Below are 19,708 nucleotides of genomic sequence, written 5' to 3' on the forward strand. Positions count from 1 at the left end.
CGAGCAGACCACGAGGTGCAGCGCTGATGGAGCAACACGTGGCACCAAACGGAGAAGCGGATTGGGGTAAAGCGAGCAAGGCTCTCTTAAAGGAGGCCTGCAACCCACTAACCCACTACAATTAAAAGGACAGTTCCACACAATTAAGCAATGTAACAAGTATTGTGAGTTAGAGAGTAAAAGTTGCGCGATTATGTACAATGTGTAATAGATGATTTGAACTGTGCATATGCGCGATCATGTTTGGATCCCTAGAGTGTCCATCATAAGCAAGGAAAAGCTGTGCGATGCAGGATTCCCACTGCATGCAGCCAATGCAGCGGGTAGACACCCGTCAGGTGCACACAAGTCCAGCAGGCTACCCAATGCTGTAGCCTGCATCCCGGGGACCAGAGTCAGGCACCACGAAGAGTGGCCACAAGCAGCCAACACACACGAGCTGCAAGGCAAACAACCTCAGCAGAGCAAAGGCACCGATATTGATACCATGCCCTGGGTCGGCTCCATCTCTCAGGCAACCGATGGCACCAACTGCCACGAGTCTGAAGGAGCAGACTGCCCCAAGGCCATACCCCTAGATGTAGGGTCACCCACCAATGTTTCTCCAGAGGAAACATGCACCAGCCAAGATCACGAACCAAGCGACGCTCAGGCCAGCGAGTCAGCAGTTCCCTGTGCACTGCTAGACGACAGCTCCTCAGGGAGCAGCTGGGACCCAAGGCATAAAGAAAGGACGGGGACGTCACAGACATCTGTGAACCTGCCTGCGCTAGGGACCATGGCAACAGCCCCGAAAGCAAGCTATGCGAGCCAACCGGCTTCCCACTGCCAGCACCGGGCACTGGACCGCCACCAGACTGCAGGGCCACCAGACTGCAGGGACACCACCCAACAGCCGTCCTTACACACCGGTCACCTCATCGACAAGGCATCTAACTCTCTTGTCGCACCACGGAACCATTAAAAAAAAGAGAGAATTGCAAAACCCACTTACCCTGAACTTGTAGGTACATGAATGCCAGGAGCCTCCACCACACCAACATGGGAAGGGGGGAGAATGGAGTGGTCAGGAACACACACACACACACACACACACACAAACAGCAACTACCAGCATGCCACTGCACCAACTACCCACCCAAGGTTGAGCCGGCCCGCCAGAGGTCTACCAGTCAGAACCCATATAGAACTAAGCCCAGAGCAGAGTTAATGCAGAGGTGATTTGCACTGAGGGTTCAGGGGGGAGTGATGTCATGTATCTTACATGGCCATGTCGATACTATATCAAGGTGTGCCACCAGAGGGCACAGCAGTGGGAGACTCGTAGGTTACCTGTACAGGTGTGCCTGGCCTAGTATAAAAGGCAGGCCACCAGTTGTGATTCTCGTTCTGGAGTTAACTAATAAAAGGACTATGGTCATTACAGTTCAAACACAATACCCTGCCTCGTGGAGTCATCGTTAGAGCATCTAACGACACAACAGTTGCAATGCCAGCAAAACCCCAATCGTCAATCACACTTCGCCTGTGAACTGCCTGTTGCTCTTGGCAGCTTGCCGGCTCAATGTAAATGAGGCCTGAGTCCAAATGTTAGAGGCGCCTTGGGCATCACTATTAAGGAGCAACATTAAGGCTTATTACATGGAAGAGAATATAAGCGGAAAATACATAAGTATAAGGACGATAGCATCTTCATGTGAGGATGGTACCTATTAGGAAAAAGTAGCTGGAAGAATTTATGCACTCCTTTTATTCCAAGTATTACTGTAAAAAGATAATAGGTGACAAATTAAAGCTTTTTTGAATGGAACAGAGAGACTTTGAGCAAGAAGAACAATTGAATGACCTTTTGAAAGAAATGAAAGCAGAAACTACTGGAAATAAGCAGCATTGAAAAAGACGGATGGGTTAAGCTTTGGCCTCTAAAATCCACCATTGAAAGGTTACTTTAAGTTAAAGGGGGTCAAAATTCTTGACATGTGGTTCAAAGATGAATTCAGTATAAAAATTGGAAATACTTGTCATTTTGAAATTACACTTATTATTATACTTCAATAGATTTTCTTAATGAAAAAGGAAATAAACCCACTTCATCTAGACTTTTTGCTGCGATTCCCATTTAAAGCTGGAGCTACAAGTCCTGTTGATTTTCTTGCACATCAAGGATGGGGTGGAATCTTGGTAAGTATCTCTATGCAAAATTACTTTACTCCCTGATTATAGTGATCCATATGACAAAATCATCATCATCATCATAGGCAGTCCCTCGGTATCAAGGAAGACTTGCTTCCACTCTTAACATGAGTTCTTAGGTGGCTGTGCAGTCTAATATGAGAACCACAGTCTCTGTCACAAGTGGGCAGATAGTCGTTGAGGGAAGGATTGGGTGGGACTGGTTTGCCGCACGCCCTTTCTGCTGCCTGTGCTTGATTTCTGCATGCTCTCAGCGACGAGACTCGAGGTGCTCAATGCCCTCCCAGATGCGCTTCCTCCACTTAGGGCGATCTTTCGCCAGGGTTTCCCAGGTGTCAGTGGGTACGTTGCATTTTATCAGGGAGGCTTTGAGGATGTCCTTGTAACATTTCTGCTGCCCACCTTTGGCTCGTTTGCTGTGAAGGAGTTCCAAGTAGAGCGCTTTCTTTGGGACTCTCGTGGCTGGCATGCGAACCATGTGGCCTGCCCAGCGGAGCTGATCAAGTGTGGTCAGTGCTTCGATGCTGGGGATGTTGGCCTGGTCGGGGATGCTAATGTTGGTGCGTCTGTCCTCCCAGGGGATATGACAAATACAATGTAAAAGATAGTATTAGATCAAAGGAAGAGGCTTATAACGTTGCTAAACAGAGCAGTAAGCTTGAAGATTGGGAGGATTTTAGAATTCAGCAAAGGAGGACCATAAAATTGATAAACAAAAGGGAAAATAGAATACGAGAGTAAACTAGCGAGAGACATAAAAACAGACTGTAAAAGCTTCTATAGGTATGTAAAAAGGACAAGATTAGCAAAAGTAAATGTGGGTCCCTTACAGGTTGATACAGGAGAAATTATAATGGGGAATAAGGAAATGGCAGAGAAATTAAACAAATACTTTGTGCCTGTTGTTGTACAGCTGTCTTGTTCTTTTCGCTTCGTTGCTTTAAACGTCGAATTACACACACACTCAGTTGTAGTAAAGGCAGGATTGGGTCTTTTATTTAAACATTCATACTAAACAAACCCAGTGTGAAAGTTACTGAGATACTTCACAAATGCAGCTTGCTCCGATTTCCGTGACTGCTTGTGACACACCTTCCGAGGTTCCAGTAGCTAGTGTCCAGTGTCTGTGTGTCAAACTCTCATCTTTATACCAAAAAAAGTCTTTGAACTCTTATTGTACATTTAGACAATTAACATGCAGACGATGTAGAATTGTCCTGAAATCACGGCTAACTGCTTTCTGAATCGTTTAACATACAGACACTGTCATCAAATCATTATTCGCATAGGAACAATGTATACTCAAATACAGACAATGTCATGGATTACTATACACAACTCAGATGATCAGCAGAGGGGTTTCTTTGATTCCATGCATAGATTATTATTCGCATAATAACAAGTTACACTCAAATACTCAACATTTCAATGGCTAAAAGGCACCATATCATCGAGCAGCCTCTCTCGATCCAAACATCCTGTTTTTAATCCAAACTTCAGTCTTCCAAATTTTAACCCTTTTGATTTCTCCAGACTACGCCGAAGCAAAGAGTTTCAGAAATGCAGGCTTGTGCTCCCACATCTGTCTTCGTGGAAGAAGAAGCAAAAAACCTCCCGGAAATAGTGGAGAAGCAAGGGTCCAGTGAGAATGTGGAACTGAAAGAAATTAATATCAATTAAAAATAGTCCTGGAGTAATTAATGGGACTAAAAGCCGATAAATCCCCAGGACCTGATGTCCTACATCGTTGGGTTTTGAAAGAGGTAGCTATAGAGATAGTGGATGCATTGGCTGTCATCTTCCAAAATTCCATAGATTCTAGAACAGTTCCCGCTGATTGGAAAGTAACTAATCCAACTTCGCTATTTAAGAAAAGGAGAGCGAGAGAAACCGGGGAACTACAGACCAGTTAGCCTGACATCAATAATAGGGAAAATGCTAGAATTTATTATTAAGGATGTGGTAACAGGGCACTTAGAAAAGAATAATAGGATTGGGCAGAGTCAACACGGATTTATGAAAGGGAAATCATGTTTGACAAATCTGAGGTTCTAACTAGCAGAATAGATAAGGGGGAAACAGTGGATGTGGTGTATTTGGATTTTTAGAAGGCATTCGATATGGTGCCACGCAAAAGATTATTGAACACAATTAGGGCTCATGGAATGGGGGGTAATATACTAGCATGGATTGGGGATTGGTTAATGGACAGAAAACAGAGAATAGTAATAAATGTTCACTTTTGGGTTGGCCAGCTGTAACTAGTGGGGTACCGTCAGTATCGGTGCTTGGGCCCCAGCTATTCACAATCTATATCAATAATTTGGATGAAATGTAATATATCCAAATTTGCTGATGATACAAAGCTAGGTGGGAATGTAAGTTGCGAGGAGAATGCAGCAAAAAGGCTTCAAGGGGCTATAGACAGGCTAAGTGAGTGGGTAAGAACACGGCAAATGGAATATAATGTGGAGAATTGTGAAGTTATCCACTTTGGTCGGAAAAATAGAAAAGCAGAGTATTTTATAAATGGTGAGAGATTGGAAATGTTGGTGTTCAGAGGGACCTGGGTATCTTTGTACACTAATTACTGAAAGGTATCCTGCAGGTACAGCAAGCAATTAAGAAAGCAAATGGTAAGTTGGCCTTTATTACAAGAGGATTTGAGTATGAGTAATGACGTCTTATGCAATTATATAGGGCCCTGGTGAAACCGCACATGGAGAATTGTGTACAATTTTGGTTTCCTTACCTAAGGAAGGATATACTTACCAAAGTGGGAGTGCAACGAAGGTTCACCAGACTAATTCCTGGGATAGTGGGATTGTCCTATGAAGAGAGATTGAGTAGACTAGGCCTATATTCTCTCACGTTTAGAAGAATGAGAGATAATCTCATTGAAACATACAAAATTCTTAGTGATTTACAGGGTAGTTGCAAGGAGGATGTTTCCTCTGGCTGGGGAGTCGATAACCAGGGGTCACAGTCTCAGAATAAGGGGTCGGTTATTTAGGACTGAGATGAGGAGAAATTATTTCACTCAGCAGGTAGTGATTCTTTTGAATTCTCTACCCCAGAGGGCTGTGGAGGCTCAGTCGTTGAGTATATTCAAGACAGAGATCGATAGATTTTTTGATATTAAGGGAATCAAGGGATATGGGGATAGTGCAGGAAAGTGGAGTCGAGGTTAGCCATGATCTTATTGAATGACAGAGCAGGCTCGAGGGGTCGAATAGCCTACTCCTATTTCTTATGTTCTTCTGCATACATACTGTAATGTCCTTACACACTACTATAAATTCACACGAGGCACATTCTGCAGACAAGGTCACTCTATGACCTGAACCTTTATTCACAGGACCAAGAAGTGATGACCCTGCGTGGGACCTCCCTTTATATACCTGGATGACCAGGTGAGGAGTGTCTCCCACAAGTTCACCCCCTGTGGTCAAGGTGTGCATTTCTTAGGTGTATACAGTATGCAGTGTTGTTATGAAGGTTACAGTTACATGAAGGTTACATACATGACATCACCTCCCCCCCAACATCTTATGGGGTCAAAGATTAAGTCTTTCAGATGGTCGACGCTCTCTCGTGGAGCGCCGCAGTTGGGGCTCTGGTTGTTGAGCCTTGGCATGCGTCTCTGTCACCTGTGGTGATTCCGGCTTGTCCGGGCTGGCCGCAGGGACTGTGCATGCTGCTGAATGTTCTTCTTGCTCATTCACTGGCGGTAGTGTGGGCAACATCTCATGATCTTCCTCAGGTTCCTCAGTGTCCATGCTGAACCTTTTTTTTACTTGCGGCATATTTGTCCATTGTTAAGTCTGACCACTTTGACCCTGTTCCCCTCTTTGCCAATTACAGTACCCTCAAGCCACTTGGGCCCCAAAGCGTGATTAAGAACAAATACAGGGTCATCGATTTCTATACATCTCCCCTTTGAGTTACGGTCATGGCACTCATTTTGGGACTGGCGCTTGCCCTCAACAATGTCTGACAGGACTGGATGAATGAGGGACAGCCGAGTTTTAAGTGTACGTTTCATGAGTAGTTCCACGGGCGGGACTCCCGTGAGCAAATGCGGTCGGGACCTATAGGCCAGCAGGAGGCGCGATAGGCGGCATTGAAGGGAGGGTCCTTGAATCCGGAGCATGCCCTGTTTTATGATTTGGACCGCATGTTCCGCATGGCCATTGGAAGCCGGCTTGAATGGTGCCGTCCTGACAATGTTTAATGCCATTACCCGACATGAACTCCTGGAATTCATAGCTACTGAAACACGGGTTGTTGTCGTTAACCAGGATGTCCGGCAAGCCGTGGGTCGCAAAGACCGCACGCAGACTCTCCACAGTGGTGGATGTCGTGCACGAATTCAATATGATGCACTCGATCCATTTCGAGTGCGCATCAACAACAATGAGAAACATTTTTCCCATGAATGGGCGTAGTCTACATGAATACGTGACCATGGCCTGGTGGGCCAGGGCCACGGGCTGAGTGGGGCCTCCCTGGGGGCATTGCCCATCTGGGCACACGTCGTGCACCTGCGAACACAATGTTCCAGGACTGAGTTAGTTCCTGGCCAACATACCTGTGACCGGGCAATGGCCTTCATTAGCACGATGACTGGGTGCTCGTTGTGGAGTTCCCTTCCCTTCTGGGGCATGACTACCTGGATGCCCCATAGTAGGCAGTCGGCTTGGATAGAGAGCTCATCCATCCGTCTGTGAAACGGTCTGACCTCCTCGGGGTATGCTCCGTGTGCGGGCACCCAATCCCCAGTCAGGACACATTTCTTAATCAAGGATAGGAGGGGATCTCTGTTGGTCCAGATTTTGATCTGGTGGGCTGTGATGGGGGAGCCTGCGCTGTCAAAGGCTTCAACGGCCATGACCATCTCAGCGCTTTGCTCCGCTGCCCCCTCAGTGATGGCCAGTGGAAGCCTGCTGAGCGCGTCAGCGCAATTTTCGGTGCCTGGCCGGTGCCGTATGGTGTAGTCATACGCAGCCAGCATGAGAGCTCAACGCTGTATGCGAGCTGAAGCATTGGCATTGACAGCTTTACTGTCTGACAACAGGGATGTTAACGGCTTGTGGTCCGTTTCTAACTCGAACCTTCTGCCAAAAAGGTACTGGTGCATCTTTTTCACCCCGTAGACACATGCGAGTGCTTCCTTTTCAATCATCCCATATCACCATTCTGCTTGGGAGAACGACCTGGAGACTTAAGCCACAGGTTGGAGTTGGTCCTTATCATTACTCTGCTGCAACACGCACCCAACCCCATAGGATGATGCATCACATGTCAAAACCAATTTCTTACAGGGGTTGTACAGAGTCAACAGCTTATTAGAACAAAGCAGGTTCCGCGCCCGATTGAAAGCCCGTTCCTGACCGTCCCCCCAAAACCAATCGCAACCCTTACGCAGGAGCACGTGTAGCGGCTCCAACAATGTGCTTAAGTTCGGCAGAAAGTTCCCGAAATAGTTCAAGAGTCCCAGAAATGAACGCAACTCCGATGGGTTGCCGGGCCTGGGTGCACAACGAATCGCCTCCGTTTTGGATTCGGTAGGCCGGATCCCGTCTGTGGCAACCCTCCTGCCCAAAAACTCAACCTCTGGGGCCAAAAACACACACTTGGACTTCTTTAATCGCAGGCCTACCCGGTCCAGTCGGCGTAGCACCTCCTCCAGGTTGTGGAGGTGTTCCTCGGGTGTCTCGACCCATGATAAAGATGTCGTCCTGAAATACGATTGTTCCAGGGATGGATTTGAGCAGGCTTTCTATGTTCCTTTGAAAGATAGCGGCTGCTGATCGAATGCCAAACGGACACCTGTTGTAGACAAACAGCCCCTTATGCGTGGTGATGGTGGTCAGTAGCTTGGATTCTTCGGCCAGTTCCTGGGTCATGTAGGCTGAAGTGAGGTCCAACTTGGTGAACAGCTTGCCACCTACCAGCGTGGCAAAAAGATCCTCCGCTCTTGGAAGTGGGTATTGGTCTTGTAGTGACACTCGGTTGATAGTGGTCTTGTAGTCGTCACAGCTTCTGATCGAGCCATCCGTTTGTAGGACAGGGACGATGAGGCTTGCCCAGTCGCTGAATTGAACGGGCAAAATTATCCCATCTCTTAGCAATCTGTCCAACTCACTCTCAATTTTCTCCCGCATCACATACGGCACAGCTCTGGCTTTGTGGTGCACTGGTCTGGCGTCCGGGGTGATGCGTATCACTACTTTGGTACCTTTGAAAGTCCCGACACCAGGTTGAAATAGTGACTCAAATTTCTGTAGGACCTGTGAGCATGAACTTCACTCCACAGATGAAATGGCGTGCATGTCCCCGCAATTCCAGTTTATCTCAGCTAGCCAGCTCCTCCCCAAAAGCGCGGGACCATTTCCCGGGACAATCCAGAGTGGCAGCTGGTTTTCTGATCCATTATGTGTGACCACCAACATTGCACTGCATGGCACTGGGATGATCTCTTTGGTGTACATCCGTAATTGCGTGTCAATGCGTTCTAGTTTGGGTCTGCTAGCTCTGAGTGGCCATAGTTTCTCGAATTGTTGGATACTCATAAGTGACTGGCTGGCCCCTGTGTCCAGCTCCATGCGTACCGGGATGCTGTTTAATAGGACTTTCATCATCATAGGTGCCGTTTTTGTATATGAGCTGTGGATGTTTGCCACCTGAACCCGCCGAACTTCAGCGTCCATTGCTTTGTCCCAAGCATCAACCTGCCTTGCAGACCCCTCTTCTGGTTCATCTGTCTCGTAAATTAGCCTCGCTGCGGGCTTCCTGCACATTCTGGCTAAATGTCCACTGAAGTTACAATTTCTGTAGATAAATTGTTGAAACCTACAGGTTTTTGCAGCATGTCTGTCCCCGCACCTCCAACATGAGCTGAGATCGTTGTGAACAAAAGGGCTGTTACCAGGCATTCCTCTCTGATTGTCTCTTTGATTACTCTTGAGCACTCTGATAATGGGTGTCAATGGCCCCATCCCGGGATGTATTGTCCACCGTGATGGCGTAAATGTCCGTTCAACCTGCCATTGTCTCTGTTGCGGACCCACTCTAGAGTCTGTTGCTGCCTGGGTGGTGTCGAATTGCCCTTGCCTGCCTGCAGGGTTCTGAGTTGCGTTTACAATGTTAACTCCCTGATCCATCGCCACATTGAAAGCAGAGTTGCGCGCGTATATTATCTTGGTTTCCTCCTCCCCCGCCATGAAGGTCTGAGCCATCAACGCCACCGCTTCCAAGGTCAAGTCCTTGGTCTCAATTAGCTTTCTGAAAATCGCGGCATGACCAATGCCCTCAATAAAGAAATCCTTTAACATCTCCCCCCTGCAGGCGTCTGTGAACTTACAGAGGCTGGCCAAGCGCCGAAGGTCCGCAACGACGTCGGTGTGTATAGGATTGGTGTCGGGCCATGTGTATACTGCGCGCCAGTTTGAGGTGCTCTCCGATCAGTTTGCTGAGCTCTTCAAAGGTTTTGTCCGCCGGATTCTCGGGTGTGAGCAGGTCTTTCATCAGCCCGCACGTTTTAGGTCCACAGCTGGTCAGTAGATGCGCCCTTCACTTGTCAGCCGCTGCCTCTCCCAGCCAGTCCTTCGTGACAAAGCTCTGCTGGAGCCTCTCAACAAAATCGTCCCAGTCCTCACCAACACAGTACCGTTCCTCTGTGCTACCGGTGGCCATTCTCATGAGTCGTTGATTCCCGTTTCTCGTCAAATGTAATGTCCTTACACACTTCTATAAATTCACACGAGGCACATTCTGCAGACAAGGTCACTCTGTGACCTGAACTTTTATTCACAGGACCAAGAAGTGATGACCCTGCATGGGACCTCCCTTTATATACCTGGATGACCAGGTGAGGGGTGTCACCCACAAGTTCACCCCCTGTGGTCAAGGTGTGCATTTCTTAGGTGTATACAGTATGCAGTGTTGTTATGAAGGTTACAGTTACATGAAGGTTACATACATGACACATACAGTAACCCTTTTACAAGCACAGCATATTTATGATCAGTATTATGTACTAAAGCAAATGAGAAAAAGGAAAATGTACTAAAAATAAAGCAAAGAATTAAAAAAATATAGAGTACATAATTTTTTTCAAAGAGGAATAATATAGGATTGGGAGTGCGCAGGAAAATGGGACTCATACCCCAGGGGACTTATTGAAAAAAACATTAGTCCATACTTGATGGGGTAGGACGGTGGCAATACAGCCATAAGATGAACCTGAGGCCGGCCTGAAATTAGGCTTCATCTAAATAATCTGGCTGAGCTGCCAGCGCATGTTGTTGGTGAGACTTCAGTGTACCATGATATGATATACTGAACGAGTGCTGCCAAATAATTTTATTTCTGGGACATAGTGCCATGGCACCCACCTGAAGCTAAAAGCTAGACTATTGTTCTACGGAATAGAATCATAGAAATTTACAGCACGGAAGGAGGCCATTTTGTCCCATTGTGTCCGTGCCAGCCGACTAAGAGCTATCCAGCCCAATCCTACTTTCCAGCTCTTGGTCCATAGCCCAATAGCCATGTGTTTCTCTGTAATTCAGTTATCTGTCCCGTTATTTATCTGAAAATACTCTTTCTTTGCTGATCTTGTAAGGTCATTAAACTTCTTCTGACAATGTGGAGCTCCTTGGGTTTTTAGAAATCTGATTCATAACCACAGATACTTCCTTCCACTTGGCACTTTGCTGCTGCATGTGATGGCCTTTTCCTGGTACTCCAACAATGAGCCTCCTGTTTTCAGCAGGCATTAGTCGCACTTAGGCCAGTGGAGCTGAGCCCAGAAAATTCTAGGCCTATGATTCTATAGATTAATGCCATTGGTGCCCATTATTATATTACCTAATCAACATTCTCAGATCCTAATTTAGATAAAACTAACTCTTGCATGTTAGAGTAATTCAAAAGTCTGCTTATATTTTTGGTTCTTTGTTTGAAACATTCAATGAAACACTCCACATATTAGTCCCACTAAATTCAGGCTTTATTTTCTAAATGTAAATCCACAGTAATATCATTCATATGCCAAAACAAGTACAATATCATTTACTATTTAAGAAATTCTACAAAAATTATTTACTAAGTATAAAGTTACCAAATCTGGGGGACACCGAAAGATGATCTACCTTGACTGTAGCATCAGCTCTCGTCTCCCAGGAGCTCACACTCAACTGGGCTTCAACCAGTACATTCCTTCCATAGATGTCGATCTTGTAGATTTGTTTTGCAACTAACAGTTCTGCAATACGTCCTCGTCCCATGATTAAATGCTGTTCTTCAGAAAATAATTGGAACTATAAAACTCTTAAACTAATAGCTAAACCATACGGTTTCTCAGTTAATTAGACAAGAGGAAAATGTTTACGTATATATATAAAACATTTCTTCCTGTGAAGGGAATGTCGGTCTGTCACTCCATCGACCCACAATGGCACTTAGCTATCATAAAGATGTCACACATCCCCTCTATTGATAAGCTGCCGAGTAGCCGCATTGTCTCGCACTCATGATCTAAATGCTCCCTTTGTATGTTAAATATTCATTTTCAAGGGAATGTCCCTAGACTTACTTAATTGTGTTTACATTCATTTCTCCTAACTGGTGCAGAGTTGAGCATCAGTATTGAGGAGCCATTGAATACACTTGATGCACTTATTTACCTCCAAAGTTAGCACTGTGCTTGAATGGAAACAAAGCTCTTTTAGATTCCAACTGATATTTAACACTACAGGCTAGAATTTCCTTTTCTCAGCTCAGAGAGTCAGGATAGGCCCAATCCCATCATGACCACAATTCATTTTCCTGGGTTGATTTAGCAGGGAGGGGTTGTAAAATCAAGTTTAGGGAGCGGAGGGGAGGGGAGGCGAGGCGATGGTAAGCCTCGCCTCTTGACCACCCTCACTGTTGAGGCCACTTTCCCATCCAATATATGAGGCAGGTTAATGGAGGCCTACTTTTCTCTAAAAGGCCAACAAAGGAAGGGAAAGCAAGTCACTAATTGAGTCAGTTTAATGTGCAGTACTGTTGACAAAACAAAATGTTATTTTGTATATTTTATATTGGACGTCTCATCACATGAATCTTGTATGAATTTTACTTCAAAGGTCTTGGCAGAAATGGAACAATTTAAGAATCTGGACAGTGATATAGAAGGTTCAGCCAACCGTTGGAAAAAAATTGTGGAGTCAGAAGCTCCAGAGAAGGAGAAATTACCACAAGAATGGAAAAATAAAGGGCCAATGGAGAAACTGTGCATGATGCGGTGTATGAGACCAGACCGAATGACATATGCTGTTAGGTACTGTATGGTTGCACAATGTACACCAACTTAAATATTCATGTTAGTGAAGGATGCCCAGTGGGTAACTTTGGAAAATGTTTTATCTTCCAATTAAATAAGACTACGGCCTCAATTATTACTCCCAGGCAGGAATGTACCAAAGTGTCTGGGAACAGCAGTAGGCTGGCTTGGCCGACTGCACTTCAGTTTGCCAACTTCACAACCAAAACAATGGATAAGTTGGTCTGAAGCAGCTCCCCTGCCATTCTCTGGCATATGGTAAGTGACAGCAAGGTAGGGAATCAGAGTCTTGGGGGGGGTAGGATGCCCTGGCAGGAGAAGCCCAATGTTTCCTTGTGGGGCCCGGAGGTACACTCTTGCTCCTCCTGGCCCATAAGGAAACCTGTTGGTCTTCTTCTGGCCTTGGTTCCTGTTCCAGGCCAGTTAGACCTAACACGGAAGCTCTCACTGCCCCCCTGCTCAAGCCTCAGATTAAAATATCCCCAAGCCAGGCCCCAATTACATCATCGGCGTATTTAAAGAGGACTCCAGCAACTTAGGGTGGGTGTCCTTAACACCTGCACCAGTTGGGGGCGGGGGGGGGTGGAGAAGGAGATAAAAATCAAGGCCTATAACTCACAACTGACACATTTACAAGGTATGTATGATTGTTTTCCTTATCAGTGGGATAACCACAGTATTTCACAATTACCGTTGCATATTCTAATTCTGGCATTCCTAACCACATTCTGATTTTAAAATGTTAGGGCTATTATAAATATGATTGTCATGTTAATATTTAAACAAAACTATTTTATGCTACCACTGCTTTTGAGGAAATTGTTCTCAAAGGTTTTTATTTATTTTATCTCTGTTTTGGCAGTCTTTTCTTCCCAGTCTTGCCATCCAGAGTCCTGTTAGTGTTGGAGGGCAATGATTTCAATGGGGCCAAATTTGGTGCAGGTTGCGCCTGCAGCCGCCGAGGATATGCTGGAAATGTACGTTTTTTGGGCGATTACTCTGGAACCGCTCATCTGCTGTCCAGGTTCCACCCGGCACGAGATTGGTCGCGGAGCGATCTGCTGGCGTGACGTCATGCCGCCCGCCCATGCTAGATGCTCCAAATCGGCCATTTTGGTCAGGGATGCTGGCATCAGATCGACCTGCCGCCCGGCAGAAGGACTGCTCGCAAAAAGCAGGTCTGACCTGGCCGAGAGTCGGGCGGCAGGGAGAAGGGGTCCGAGTGGTGCAACGCTGCACATTGCAGCTATGGTGCAGATGCTGGACCATCATGAGTGGGATTGCTGGAAAAAAGTTAGGTGCATGTTGCTTTACTTTATTGTTGTTGGTAAGGTTTAATTTGGATGTGATAAAAGCGACTAAATTGTGTCTAGGCTGATGGAAACTTTCTTCTTTGACCTTGCTGAAAGACCTTCATTGAGAAGCCCAATAGCGAAGGCAAAATAATTATGAATAAGTGAAAAGTCACATTTTGTCCATCCAAGCTAATTAGTTAATTCTGGACACAGTCCTTCAAGAAGTTCTCAGGGAAGCTCTACATATCACATAGAGGGTGAAAGGGTTAGGGTTAGAATGATCTATTGTAAGCCTGAGACAGCTTCAGACTTTGATATGTATGGGAGGAAAAGGTTATAAAGTTACAGCTATTCGACTTTAGGGGCAGCACGATTACAGACCAAACTGAGGAAGGATTACGGTCAGTAGAACACAGCAAGAGACAAGTGCCGTAGTGACTCAGTGGCCTTCCGTTGAGGATTCAATGACTAGACTGTCACTATCACCTTGGTAATGTGTCTTTCTTTGTACTGCAAATAAACTACTTCATAAAATCTGTTCTGGTTCATCACAAAAGGCCTGTACACAGCGTGCCTTGTTGTGGTGACAGACATAAGTCTACTGTGAAAGATGTAATTAATCTGACACATCGAATAACCTGCACATCACATAAAGCATGTTGCGATGGCCTGATGACCCTATGCATTATACAGTGCAGTCATATGTGGATGGGAAAATATTCCTCCTAAAGCAGATGACCTGAGGGACAGATGTGTGTTTCTCACAAGGTACCACACATGACGTTAAAATCAGACATTCACCAAGAGAGGGTCAACAATGTGAGTGTTTAAAAATGCACAATAACAAAGGTTACATAACATTATTACATTTACAAACATTTACACCACCCCTCTACCCAGCACCACCACCTCTCTTTCCCCCCCCTACCCCTTGAAGCCATGCCCAAGCTCCTCTTCCTTGCCTCGCCTACACCATGGCGTCCCGCTCCCCTGCCCCTCTCTGCCTCTAGTTGACGAGGTTGTGCAGGAGGGCAGCGGAATGTCTGCAGACGTGTGCGTCTTGGTGAGAAGGCAGGGGGCGTGACTGAAGGCGCCGGGATTTCCTGCTCCTCCGGATCTGTTTGCCTTGAGGGTGTGGGCTAGGGGGCTTGCACTTGGCATCCAAAAGCCATCTCTTGCCTCATCGCCTCAACACTCTCGGTTGTGCTGAGCCGGTCCATCTTGTCATCATGCTGCTGGGTGAAGGTGGCCATGCTGGCAGCTATTCCAGTCATGGTCTGGAGTATATCGCGACCTAGCTGCACACTTGTCCGTGATAGCTGACCATCTCCAGAATTGCAGAGAGCCGTGGTGGATCCTCAAGTGCATGCTCACTGCTGGTGGGTTCTGGCGCCTTGCTTGCCTTCGCGCCATGGCCTCTGCACTTGGTTGAGCTTACCAGTGTGGAGTCTGTTCCAAACCTCAGGAACTCGGAGGCCGACGCCGAGGTTCTGCTGTCACCTGGCTCACATGGCAGGATGCTTCTATCATCCACTTCCTGCTCCTGGAGCTCAAGGGGCTCAAAGATGGACCCCTCTCCCTCCTCTCCTCTTCTTCATGGCTCAGGGTGGCGGAGGTGGGAGCCATGCAAATGGGTGATCTCGGGGGGGTGGAGGAGGGATCCGCTGTCTTGGGCTGGGGGTGACATCGGCGTGGGAGACGTTGTTGTCTGACGGCTTCTCTGAAGGTCAGAGATAGATGGTGTGCCTTGATCCGTGCTGTCCAAGTCAGCATCTGCAAGTAGAGTCTGTAGGGGTGGGGGGGCGGGGTTGCTGGTCAAGCTGAGATGTGAGCTGCGCCATCTCACTTTCTGCCAGTAAGGAGTTGCATCTCTACATGGGCACCCCAATACTCGGCAACAAAGTGTGCGGTAAACTGTGAATGCCTTAACATTGCATGACCTTTCATGCCATGAGCGTGGCTCAGATTAGTATAACCGTACCATGCTGTAGCACCGGATCTGCATCAACCGTTGTGGTTGCACGGTGGCGGTCACCCACCAATGTCAACGCACGCTCCTCCAGCATGCTCAATTCGATCACCTCTGCTGGTCCCCCTCCTGTCCCACGCAGACTTGCTGCCTTGGATGCATTTTTCTTCTGCACAAAGAAATGTGGCAGCCTTTAGATCCTTTGCTGATGCCCTCCACACACACTCCCACACACACGCACATCTGGCGCACAACCCTTTTGGCGTTGGACAGGAGGGGACGAATACATTTTTACTCACTCTTGCTGCCACCACCAAATCGTTCCAATGTTTCCGACATTGGTCCTCATCCCGCTCAACGTTGCCCATTGCGGACACGATCTCAGCGATCTCCCTCCAAATGCGTCGATATTGGGGTGGTGAAGGCTTGCCACGACCATCCCGGGTGAGGTCTTTGTATCTGCACTCCACCTCCGTTACTAGCTCCTCCAATTCCTCCTCATTAAACCATGGAGCTCTGGGCCTGATTTTGCCAGTCTTCATTGCTGATTTCTGGCCACTCATCGTCAATGATGAAACGAATGGCTGCTCAACAGTTTGTGTGTCTCAATTTCTCCGACTGCCCCCTCTACAACCTCCAATTCTGTCCTCTACAACCTCCAACTCTGTCCTCTCAAATGCCACCTCTCCCTTCTCATGTGCATGCATAGTACAGCAATCAGCCTCAAACGGCCCCGAAATGACAACACGTCCGAAGAGAAAAACTACAAAAAAAAATCCCGAAGTCTCGCGCATGCGCATTGGAAGCCCTCCGAAGATCCCCGAGTGGAGAGGCCTCCAACTGCCGCACACTGATGACGTCAGTCGCTCACTCCCGCTCCCACCCGGCGACTGCCACTGCCTGTCGTTGACACTGCCACCCACACAGAGTCAAAATGGGCAGCGACCAAATTCGGCCCTAATGAGTTCACTCATTCAAATGCTAGCCTGAAAATTGCTCACACTCATTAATAACATTATAGACAAGTTTTTACAGGAAAAAAAGTCTGGATAAAAATTTTGGATACTGCAATTACGACATTCGAGCTTCTGTACATAGTTTCAAAATGTTCTTTGCACTTTTTAACTTGCACATGGTTTCATGACCCTTCATCAGAACCTGAAACATTAACTCAGTTTCTCTCTCCACAGATGCTGCCTCACCTGCTGAGTATTTCCAGCATTTTCTGTTTTTATTTCAGATTTCCAGCATCCACAATGTTTTGCTTTTGATTTACATTATATATGTGCCTTTCATGACCTCAGAATGACCGAAAACACTGTACACCCAATTAAGCACTTTTGAAGTGTAGTCATTGTTGTAATGTAGGAAATGTGTCAGCCACTTTGCACACAGCAAGCTCCAACAAGCCGCAATGCAATAATGACCAGATATTCTGTTTTAGTGATGTTGATGGAGGGATAAATATTGGCCAAGACAACAGGGAAAACTCCCCTGATCTTCGTCAAATTAGTGCCATGGAATCTTTTACATCCCCTTGAGTGGACAGACAGCCTCAAACCTCTCATCCAAAAGGTGGCACCTCTGATGCTGCAGCACTTCATTAGTACTGCACTGAAATGTCAGCCTAATTTTGTGCTCAAGCCTCTAGAGTGGGTCTTGAACCACAGCCTTCTGATTCAGAATGTTATCACTGAACCACGACTAATGTGGACCTCATGAAGAACTCTATTTAAAAGTACATAGGTTGCTTTTTCTGAAATACTAGACTACAGGAGGCGGGTGCATCTCGTGCTGAGTGGGAGGGGTTCGGGTGATGGAAAGGAGGGTCGGCTCCCAGGAGAAGTGCAGAGAAACAAAACAAACAAAAATCCATCAATCTCAATCTTGAAAATTTCAAATGACTCAATTTCAAAAGCTTAATCATATCATACAATGTTATTTGGAATTTTACAGTGGCTTTGTGGAGGAGAAGCTTGGAGCTAAATATGTGGAGGGTCGCAGTATGGAATTTGCAAAATCATATGAAGAAAGCAGTCCTGCCATTCCAATATTCTTTATTCTCTCACCAGGAGTCGATCCACTGAAGGATGTGGAGGCATTAGGTAGGTGCTTTAGACAAGGCAACGAACTCATATATGCTTGTGGAAGGATACAATACCCCAGCCATGTTTTTAACTGGGAGACAGCTTTTGACCTGTCAGTTTTGCTGTCAATTTAAAACTCATCCATCGCAACAATAGAGGCCCTGTGTATTTTAACTCCCGGATCTCATTTAAATGTTGCCAGCTTCCCATCTGTTCTGGATGGGAAATTGACAGAAGGGGCATGAATTCGGCTGCCTACTGTACTGGTGAATGCACGGGAACAGTTGCTATACCATCCTGCAGGGTGTCCCTGTGATCGATGTGGAAGGGGGGGCCGCTAGGGCTGGGATTGGGGCAAGGGAGGCTTAAGACTTCCTTGAGTAAGTGTACTCCTCCTGGCCCCATAGTGACATTTTTTTTTTAAAGATTTAAAACGTACATTTATGTGCTTTTGGCTCCGATTCACACCCACACTAGTTTGGCCTGGGGGAAACTCACTGCCCTTTCTAACTCAGGACTCCTCGTAAAAATTGCAGTCACATTCTAATGACGACATCATGACTCAACATGCATATGTTAAAAAGGACCCAGCTGGCTTTGGACGCGTGTTCTTGCCCATTCGGGAGAGCAGGTTAAAATCATCATCATCATAGGCAGTCCCTCTGCATGCTCTCGACGATGAGACGGTGCAGGTTAAAATACAAACCTGTTAGCTCCCAGCAGTTCAGTAACTTGGATGATTTTAACTGTCCACCCGCCCCTTCTGTTTATAATCACATGGATATCCTGAATGAAACATATTTGTTGTATATTGCTACCTGTATCACTGTTCATAGTTCTCCTAAACTAATTGCTGTTAAAGTAAATAGTTTGGTAGATGTGTGTGTGTGTCTTCTGTCAACTTGTTGCAGATAGAAGTGCAATTGATTTTGATGTTTCCGTTGTCATAGTCTGAAAATGTTACTTCTGACAATGGTAAATTTGATCATATACTACTGGGGTAGTGTATGTGCTCTGTTGGAATATAATTTATTTTGTGTTACATTCTTATAGGCAAGAAATTGGGATTTACTATTAACAATGGCAAATTTCATAATGTATCATTGGGACAGGGCCAGGAGATAGTGGCAGAACAAGCTTTGGATGAAGCAGCGTTAAATGGACACTGGGTTATTCTACAGGTATTGTAACATTTAAAGTGTTTAAATGTTATACTCTTACATAAGATCACTCAAAAATAACATTGAATATATTTTCAAAAGGGCCTTCAAATATAAGTATGCTTGATTAATGTTTATATTGTTAGAGAAGCAATTGGTCTGTAATATGGGAAAATCATGATCCTACAAATATTCTGCATAATATTAATGATTTAATTTTAATCTTCTTCCAAAAAAAATAGTGAACCAAAATGCTTTATGCGATTGACGGGTGAGCAGTAAAATAAGTCAGGCAAATAAATAAAACCAAATGACCCAATCTCTGCCTGCGTTTACTACAGGTTATCATCATCATAGGCAGTCCCTCGGAATGGAGTAAGACTTGCTTCCACTCTTAAAATGAGTCCTTAGGTGATTGAACAGTCCAATACGAGAGCCACAGTCCCTGTCACAGGTGGGACAGATAGTCGTTGAGGGAAAGGGTGGGTGGAACAGGTTTGCCGCACGCTCTTTCCGCTGCCTGCACTTGATTTCTGCATGCTCTCGACGATGAGACTCGAGGTGCTCAGCACCCTCCTGGATGCACTTCCTCCACTTAGGGCGGTCTTTAGCCAGGAATTCCCAGGTGTCGGTGGGGATGTTGCACTTTTTCAGGGAGGCTTTGAGGGTGT

At 46.1% G+C, this 19,708-nt stretch overlaps 1 protein-coding gene and 1 long non-coding RNA gene across 2 annotated transcripts in view; one reads left to right on the plus strand and one right to left on the minus strand.

Moving 5' to 3' along the window:
- LOC139226779 (dynein axonemal heavy chain 17-like) overlaps positions 1 to 19,708 on the plus strand; it is a 1,002,254-nt gene that overhangs the window by 947,739 nt on the left and 34,807 nt on the right. The window contains exons 70-73 of the mRNA XM_070857781.1: positions 2,059 to 2,181; positions 12,330 to 12,523; positions 17,747 to 17,895; positions 18,931 to 19,058. Coding sequence (XP_070713882.1) covers positions 2,059 to 2,181; positions 12,330 to 12,523; positions 17,747 to 17,895; positions 18,931 to 19,058 — 594 coding nt within the window. The remainder of the gene's footprint in view (positions 1 to 2,058; positions 2,182 to 12,329; positions 12,524 to 17,746; positions 17,896 to 18,930; positions 19,059 to 19,708) is intronic.
- The window catches only part of LOC139226781 (uncharacterized), a 56,449-nt gene that overhangs the window by 19,791 nt on the left and 16,950 nt on the right, over positions 1 to 19,708 (minus strand). The window lies entirely within an intron of this gene.

Source organism: Pristiophorus japonicus, chromosome 16 (genome assembly GCF_044704955.1).
Source record: "Pristiophorus japonicus isolate sPriJap1 chromosome 16, sPriJap1.hap1, whole genome shotgun sequence".
In the NCBI taxonomy this organism is placed as follows: domain Eukaryota; kingdom Metazoa; phylum Chordata; class Chondrichthyes; family Pristiophoridae; genus Pristiophorus; species Pristiophorus japonicus.